This window comes from Salvia splendens, chromosome 21 (genome assembly GCF_004379255.2).
Source record: "Salvia splendens isolate huo1 chromosome 21, SspV2, whole genome shotgun sequence".
NCBI lineage: Eukaryota > Viridiplantae > Streptophyta > Magnoliopsida > Lamiales > Lamiaceae > Salvia > Salvia splendens.
The window spans coordinates 3,364,460-3,373,323 of record NC_056052.1 but is presented as its reverse complement, the minus strand read 5'-3'; the positions used below and the strand labels follow the sequence as shown (position 1 = coordinate 3,373,323).

The 8,864-nt window shown below is 36.6% G+C and overlaps 2 protein-coding genes across 2 annotated transcripts; one reads left to right on the top strand and one right to left on the bottom strand.

Moving 5' to 3' along the window:
• Nucleotides 1–326: 326 nt before the first annotated feature.
• LOC121784718 (heavy metal-associated isoprenylated plant protein 43-like) lies at nt 327–962 on the top strand. Its single transcript, XM_042182931.1, has 2 exons — nt 327–411; nt 658–962. Exons 1-2 carry the CDS (start codon nt 327–329, stop codon nt 960–962), a joined length of 390 nt encoding a protein of 129 aa, XP_042038865.1.
• A 214-nt stretch (nt 963–1,176) lies between these two features.
• LOC121784564 (transcription factor bHLH110-like) lies at nt 1,177–5,159 on the bottom strand. Its single transcript, XM_042182724.1, has 7 exons — nt 5,032–5,159; nt 4,638–4,893; nt 4,444–4,539; nt 4,213–4,269; nt 2,328–2,393; nt 2,191–2,250; nt 1,177–1,490 (listed from the first exon to the last, which is right to left on the bottom strand). Exons 1-7 carry the CDS (start codon nt 5,145–5,147, stop codon nt 1,368–1,370), a joined length of 774 nt encoding a protein of 257 aa, XP_042038658.1. The 5' UTR covers nt 5,148–5,159; the 3' UTR covers nt 1,177–1,367.
• Nucleotides 5,160–8,864: the final 3,705 nt, after the last annotated feature.

Genomic DNA, 8,864 nt, shown 5'->3' with positions numbered 1-8,864 from the left:
CTTGAAAAAGCTCACTACCAAAAACTAATACATGCTTTGATTTTATCGAAGTTTGGTATTGTATGTAACTGAAACCTCACTAGCACAAGCAAAATTTAATTCAAGATAGATAATCAATATACAAAATGCCAAATCAAAGGTTGGAAAACCAAAGGCATTTGATATAAACAAAGGTATTTGTCCTTTGTATCAAGAGATTCAAGACCAAATAACAAAAAGGGCAAATAATCCGAGACGATCCATCTCATTATTATCCATGATGAATTCATGGCAATGAATGAGTTTACCAATATATCAAAAATTAATACATAGAAAAAGCAGTTGTGATGGTCCAAAAGACTGTGATGAAGGTCAACATATCATGCAACAAATGCAAGACTAACATCTTCAAAGCTGTATCAGGCTTACCAGGTACTTCATGTTATTAACTAGTACTAATTCATTTCAATTTATTTTTGTGTTCATGGAGTTCTGCTACCACTATCTTTGTTCACCGAATAAATCCATGTTCTCGCGCAATAGCATGCAGATCACACATAACAAATGAGTAAATTGCATTTGAAAAATTAGATGTGAGTTATTAGATGATGAGAATAATTTGATTGAATTGTGATGTGTGAATGAATAAAGATTCCCTTGTAAATGAATGTGGTTTAGGAGTTGATAAAGTGGAAGTGGATGGAGCAAAGGGAACACTAAGTGTGACAGGTGATGCAGATCCATATGAGATAATAGTGAAAACAAGGAAAGTTGGAAAATTTGCAGAAGTGGTGAGTATCGGGCCCCCTCCGAAACCGCAAGAGAAAAAGCCAGAACCGAAGAAGCCCGAAGAAAAAAAGGCAGAGCAAAAGCCACTTGAACATATTCATCATACGCCCTTCATATGCTCACTTTGTGAGAGGATGTCGGTTTACCCCATCACTCATTGGGAACAACCTACTACACAATGCAACATCCTGTGACTATTTTCTTCTGTGTGTCCCACTTTGATTCAACGCAAATTTTGAGAATTATAAAGGAAAATCGGTGAAAAAGGTCAGCAGAACGTATAGGGAGATGATCAAAATAAAAATGCATTTAAATCCAGAAATGCAGCCTAAATCTTGGCCCTAGGATTAGATGATCTAGTGGTCAATAATTAAGTTTTAACAAGTGTAATCCAATTGATTGCAACAATCTAGTCAATTCTAGTTATCTTATAATGTAACACTACCAACATAAACAAGAAAATTCATGTATGCATTCCATAAGGTACGATTATTTGCGGCAAGCAACTAATTATCTTTGTGCAACTTAATGAATTTCTATAATTATTCATCAACACGGTTGTCGCTGTCGCTGTCGTCATCGTCGTTGTCGGGATGCCATCAATCGAGTCCAACACTACTAGATGAAGAAACGTAGGCGGCAACAGAAATGGGCACAAGACTAAGCCCTCTACTTTGTAGATCAACTTGCTTTGCGTCCCAACACTCTTTCCCCTTCGAAACCTGTCCAAAATTAATTATCCACTAATTTATAATGCTATTGTATCTAAATATAAATTACTACCTAAAAAAGAAAATCAAACTTTTCGGCAGTCATTTTCATAACATACAATAACGCAAAAAATTAATTTTTATGACTACTTATGGAACATATATAGTTTCCATGGATGTTAGAAATGTTTCAAATAGTAACTTTTCATTTATTTTGATTAGTATTGGACCTATAACTTTCTTGACTACTATAAATTAGTGTGCATCCATATTAAAAATCCAAACACACATGCACTTTTTTAGTAACACTAGATTTCTTAAACGGATGCACATTATTATTATCATAATACAGTAACTAGTAATTTTATTGTAGACTGTTCATAATTCTTATGATAAGAAGATTATTATTTGAACTATAGTGAAAATTCGGTTTATTGTGAGAACTGAGAATGACTCATAAATACGAATTACGCGAATACATAAGCACGTTAGACTCCTTGACCAAGAGATTTTGCGAATAATTTACCAATTATGGGATTAAAAACCTATATACTTATTCGCGAATTTCTCATGCACTTGGACTTTCCTTGTATATGCATCATGCATGCGTAATTCATGTGTCATTCTCAATTCTTACGAATATTTATCATTCTCTTTGATCCTTCCCAATATAGTGTGTGTGTATCATACATGTATATACATTTTTTCTTACCCGTTGAAAGCATTGTAGGTGATTGCTCTGGGATGGCTTTATACAAGACATGCTCAATGTCTGAATGTAAACAAGAAAAACTAGTTTATTGACATTATATTCAATAAAAATATATGGGAATGTATATATATTCTAACCTGGATTTGATGATGAAGAAACTGAATGTAACCAAGAGCTTCAGTTAGTACAGATGCTGCATCTGTCTGCCCATTACCAAAAAGAATAGTAATGTTATACAAAAACATGGCCAATATTATAAAATATGTACTACTTTATAAGGCTCCACCAATATATATACATTTATTTACATAGGGATGTATTCATTTCCTTTTCCTATATTTCCTCCTTTTTCCTTCTTAATATCAGCCATTAGATTAGAGAAATGGACGATCAAGATCAACATTGGGTAATTAATCCCGTGTTGCATTATTTGTCCTATTTTGTGCATTATGAGGGTACAATAGTAATCTAATAATGGCTGGAAACCGCTACGAATAATGCACCACATGGTCACGAGTAATGCATATAATTGACTATATAATGCACAATATGTGAACTGCAATGCATACGAATAAGATGTACCATGTTATGATGTTTGGACACACGTTTCTTGTTTCCCCTAAGGGTTTAATAAGCTTAGGGGCTAGGGTATAGTACGTAGGCACGTATGTAATCTTCACATGGTAACGAGTAATGAATATAATTGACTATATAATGCACAATTTGTGAAATGCAATGCATACGAACAAGATGTGCTGTGTTATGATGTTTGACACACGTTTCTTGTTTCCCCTAAGGGTTTAATAAGCTTAGGGGCTAGGGTATAGTACGTACGCATTAATAACAAATTATAAAACGATACGAATAATTCACCAAATTGTCACGAGTAATGGATGTTATTAACTATATAATGCACAATATGTGAACTGCAATGCATACGAATAAGATGTACCATGTTATGATGTTTGACACACGTTTCTTGTTTCCCCTAAGGGTTTAATAAGCTTAGGGCTAGGGTATAGTACGTAGACATTACTAAATGCACGTATGTAATCTTCAATCCGTTGATTAACCCATATACACAATACCTCTAATAATGCATAATATACTGAGATAATGACAATTAGCAGCTACATAATGCACTACCTAAAACAAATAATGCACATACGTATATTCCCATAACAACAATTTGTTAGTAATGTCTACGTACTATACCCTAGCCCCTAAGCTTATTAAACCCTTAGGGGAAACAAGAAACGCGTGTCAAACATCATAACATGGTACATCTTATTCGTATGCATTGCAGTTCACATATTGTGCATTATATAGTTAATAACATCCATTACTCGTGACAATTTGGTGAATTATTCGTATCGTTTTATAATTTGTTATTAATGCGTACGTACTATACCCTAGCCCCTAAGCTTATTAAACCCTTAGGGGAAACAAGAAACGTGTGTCAAACATCATAACACAGCACATCTTGTTCGTATGCATTGCAGTTCACAAATTGTGCATTATATAGTCAATTATATCCCTTACTCGTTACCATGTGAAGATTACATACGTGTCTACGTACTATACCCTAGCCCCTAAGCTTATTAAACCCTTAAGGGAAACAAGAAACGTGTGTCCAAACATCATAACATGGTACATCTTATTCGTATGCATTGCAGTTCACATATTGTGCATTATATAGTCAATTATATGCATTACTCGTGACCATGTAGTGCATTATTCGCAGATACCAAAATGTGGCAGTTACTTTTCTGTCACATGTCAATAATAACCCTGTAATGCATACAACCACCTTCTATAATGCAACACGGAACCAGTTTTATAGAATCAATCTGATCCGTTGATGCCTTAGATCTAACGCGTAATATTAAGAAGGAAAAAGGATCTAAGATGTGAAAAGGAGAATAACGCTCCCCTATTTACATATATATAATATATTTTAGTTAGTGGTGAGTGGATTATGATGAAGACATGAGTATGTGCTTATATAAGATTTATATTTACCTTGCCGAAAGGAGCCACTAGTCTGTGGAGAGCTGCAATCCTGTCTCCTATCTTCTCCTTTTCCATTTCAATATTTGTACATCAATTTCACAAAACACAATCATATATGATTAATTAATTAATTAAGTAAGTAAGTAAGTAAGTAAGTAAGTAAATACTATGCAGCAATATAAGTATAACTATATCTAATCAATTAATTAATTTCATGTAGTATGATGTATGGTATGTCACCTTAGGCAATGTACACGAGGCTGCCTTCTTCTTCTTTGATGCTGCATCTTTCTGAGATGAACTAGAAACCCTCTTTGTCCGGGAAATAGCTTTATCCTTACATGCACAATCACTTGTAATTAATTATAGAAATATTAATTGATGGGAACTAATGTAGTTATATAGCATGTACATCACTTTGGAATTAAGTATACCTTGTTGGAGTAATTGGTGAAAGAGGAGGTTGAAGAAGAGGTGATGACACTATCCAATACATAATCAATGTTAGCAGAAGGTGGAGATGGGGAAACATTCCAACCGAGTTGAGACGAGAATAATGGGCTTGAGCTACTGTGACAAAGATCGATCGGATTAGGGCACCTTTCGTGTCCAAAATAATTATTCGTGGTGACTTGAGCTGCTGACATAGGAAGGATTTGATTCATGTAGTGATCATACGCGTCGTTGTTCCTGCGAAAAATGACAAGAGAGATCATATATAGAATAACGTTGATTAGAGTCTAATAATGGTGCCCTAAAAATTAAAGTGGGATTATATGACATGATTTTTGTGTGTGGTTTAGGTAGAAAGGAAAGTGAGATGCATACAGAGGTAAGCTTGGATTCCATTGGTGTGTGGATGGTAGTTCAGTTGTGGATTGAGCTGTTGCTAAAGAAGAAGCAAGCTGTTGTTGCAACTCATATAAGTTTGAGGACTCCATCATATAATCTTTGAAGCAACTATAACTAAATGATTCAATCAACAAGCAACAAGTCTTCTCTCTCTCTCTCCCTATATGTATAGCCCTTTGAAGTGTTTGATTTTCAAGAAATGAGGGCTCTCTCTCTCACTTATACTTCAAACAAAACAAAGAAAATGAAATAGTATTATTAATTGTGTATATAATATAGTTTACTTTAGTATTGGTTTAGTCCTAGTAATGTTTATCAGACTACTAATTTCTTTTCCTGCAATATATTTGGTTTAGTCCTAGTAATATTTATCAGACTACTAATTTCTTTTCCTGCAATATATTTCGAAAATGAAAAATCTATTTCACCTGATCTATAAAATGGATCATGTGAATATGTTGTTATTTCTCTAGGGTTTACTATTTTTTGTACGTGAATATACTCTCTTTTTTGCCCTCAAACATTTCAATATAACAAATTCCTCAATCACTGAGTTGTACGTGAATATACTATATATGTAACATAAAATTTAAAAGATTTAATTAGTTATACATACTTGAACAATTAATAATATTAATGCAGAACTAAGATCAAATATTACTATCAGGGTTTAAAAATTAGGCAGTTGTGATTAATGCCACGTGGCAACGATTATAACACCTAAGTGTAATCTTGTTAGCTAATGTAAAATCAGTTGTAGAAATAACTTGATTCTCGCAAGACATTGGGTGATTCCTGCTATTTGCGATGTTTATGTAAAGTAAAATTCGATCTTATGATGTTTTAGAATTGTAATGATGTTTTTCGTTTTCAATGACAATTTGCATCCATTTTCTTTCTCCTAAAATATTTTAAAACTTTAAATTTTATATAAGACTTTCAATTTAATAATTTTTTTGAAAACTATATATCAAATTAAAAATATTGTTATGATGATTCTAACGAAGTCTTAATTACATATGTTTACCTAAAGAAAAATTGCATGAAAGCAAATGGAACAGGTAAATATCTCACTCTGCTTGTATTAAGCTGAAGTTAATTCAATGTTATGCTGAAATAAATTAATGTAATGTAAAGTGTATTTTATTGGAATTTTTTATGACGATAATTATAATTACCGGCAACTACCCTTGATTATTATGTGATTAATACACTTACGTTAGGTTTAAATAAATTCAATATGTCAAGATAAGAGTAAATAAATAAAAAGGATTAGAGAAGTGTAGTAGATTAGAAAAGTACAATTTCTTATTGCAATTTAATTATAGATTAATGCTCTTATCGATCTTCTCTCTCTCTCTCTTTTCTTAAAGCCACTTCCTTGAAAATTATTTTATTTAGTGAAATTCTCAGACACTCCAAAGCATATAGTATCATTCATCCACACCATTTCACCATCTTATTTTGAGGATTAATTAATGTGATCATTCATCTCATAACACAAGTACACACGCAAATTGAAGTGCTAGTCTTGTCGTAAGTTAACATCATTACTTCGTGTGCCATGAAATGTTTTTATACATTAGTATTTGTAACAATGTTAATAGTAGAAACTATTATTTCCTTTTATTCTTACCTTTTTTTTCTTATAATCCTATTGATGGGGTACGTACTAAACAAGCCCAATAGCAGTGACGGCCCATCAGCCCAAAGCCCAAGGAAGAGTATCAGTTCGGCATTACCAAAGAGTTCGGCCCCAGCCTACAGCTCGGTAAAAGCCGACCAATCAAGCTCTACTCTCAGATCGGCAGTATTAGTTCGGCATTACCAAAGAGTTCGGCCCCAGCCTACAGCTCGGTAAAAGCCGAGCTGTCAAGCTCTACTCTCAGATTGGCAAAAGCTGCTCGGCAATAGTTCAGCAGTTCGGTCTCAGTATTCAACCGAACTGGGAGATAGTGGACCCATGCAGGATCTCCATGACCTCCACTACACGATCTATTTAGTGGTGGACCCATGCAGGATCTCATGACCTCCACGACATCCACGATCTAATTAGTGATGATGTAAGCCACGACCTAATTAGTGATGATGTAAGCCACGACCTAGTTAGTGGTGATGCAAGCCACGATCTTAGTTCAATGTATAAATAGAACTTAGATCAGATAGAAAAAAAGCTCTCTAGACATCAAATATCATATAGCAAGTCTGTATTTGTAAGCTGGTAAACCAGATCAAGCAATACAATCTTGCCCTCCTTTCTTCCCGTGGACGTAGATTTACCTCAGTAAATCGAACCACGTAATTCCTTGTGTCGTGATCTGTATTTATTACCTACATCTACTACCATCAAAAATTCGCCCAACCATCACTGGCGCCGTCTGTGGGAAACAGAGAACCAAATTTGTGATAAAGCGAGTTTTTGATCCTCTTCCACCAAAAAAAATGCATACCAGATCACGTAACACCCATAATACCGTTCGTGATAACCCTGAGGAAGCTAGTCCAGCCCGCAGGTCTGGAAAACAGCCTCGGGAGAAATCTACTTCCAGTTCTCACGGAGAAGGAACAAGCCGCTCAAAGACTCATCGCACCGAGTCTTCCCAGCAGCCCGATTTGAATGAGGCTGTCAAGTTGTTTTTGACCGAGAAGCAGGAAGAGTTCTTAATTTTCCTGCAAAAGGGCCAAAAGCCGGAGACGAAAACGGTGGATTCTCCCTCCTCATCCAGACATGAAAGTCACTACCGCAGTAGTGCCGTGTCTTCCAGGAAGAAGAATCCTCAACCCCGACATGTTCCTGTTCCTCCTCGGTACCGGAATCACAGGAGAACTCCATCTCCTCCATACCGAAGAGATGTCGGGTTCGCCATGTACGGAGCATTGAAGACTCCGTTCTCGGACGATATCACCCGAACTCCCTTGCCACAGAACTACCGAACTCCGTCGATGACTTATGATGGGTTAGTGGATCCTCATGATTTCTTGGGACGCTATCAGTATAATATGGCGAACCAAGGTCTCAATGAGGTTCACATGTGTAAGCTGTTTCCCGAGCTGCTTATCGGGAACGCAAGAAGGTGGTTCGATAGCCTCCCCCAAGGCAGCATTAGATCTTACCGAGATCTAATGGATGCTTTCCACAGGAGGTTCTTTCAGAAAGCGGAAGCCCGAATCACTTCGGCTCAGCTGCTTTCTATACGTCAAGGTCGCGACGAAAAGATCAGCGACTTTATGACGAGATTCCATAAGGAATGCCTACAAGTAGATGATCTCAATGATCTACTTGTCATTTCGGCATTCCAAAATGGAATCCTACCCGGAGCTCTCTACAGAAAGCTCGTGGAATGCAGTCCGCAAACAGCTCAAGAGATGTGGGACATTGCGGACCAGTTCTCCCGTGCCGATGAGGCAGACCGTCGCAAACGGTCTTTAGACAGCTCATCCCGAGGAGACAGGAGGAAGCCCGATCATAGCGATCAGGGACATCCTCGCCGAACTCCTTTTGGCGATCAGGGACATCCTCGCCGAACTCCTTTTGAAAGGATTCAAAGGACTCCGGTGCAAGACCGATTGGGGCCACGTCTCAATCCTGAGAAGCCGCCCGCCCGCCGTGATTCCGGTTGAGATCGGCGTACCCAGTCCCCGAACTCTAAATTTCTCCTCAGAAATGAATGGTGACGGACTGAGAGCCGAACTAGATCTTGCCGAAGAAAGAAGAGAATTGGCCTGCATAAAAGCAGCCAAGTACAAGGAGCAAGTAGCCCGGTATTATAACCAAAGGGTGAAAAAGCTGCAATTTCAAGTGGGAGATC

What these genes read in the sequence shown, in the direction of transcription:
- LOC121784718 (XM_042182931.1), top strand. Translation starts at nt 327, where the DNA reads ATGGTCCAAAAGACTGTGATGAAGGTCAACATATCATGCAACAAATGC. An exon ending in AGCTGTATCAGGCTTACCAG is followed by an intron (nt 412 to 657) that starts GTACTTCATGTT and finishes AATGTGGTTTAG; the next exon opens with GAGTTGATAAAGTGGAAGTG.
- LOC121784564 (XM_042182724.1), bottom strand. Translation starts at nt 5,147, where the DNA reads ATGATGGAGTCCTCAAACTTATATGAGTTGCAACAACAGCTTGCTTCT. An exon ending in TAGTGGCTCCTTTCGGCAAG is followed by an intron (nt 2,394 to 4,212) that starts GTAAATATAAAT and finishes GGTAATGGGCAG; the next exon opens with ACAGATGCAGCATCTGTACT. An exon ending in TTCTTCATCATCAAATCCAG is followed by an intron (nt 2,251 to 2,327) that starts GTTAGAATATAT and finishes GTTTACATTCAG; the next exon opens with ACATTGAGCATGTCTTGTAT.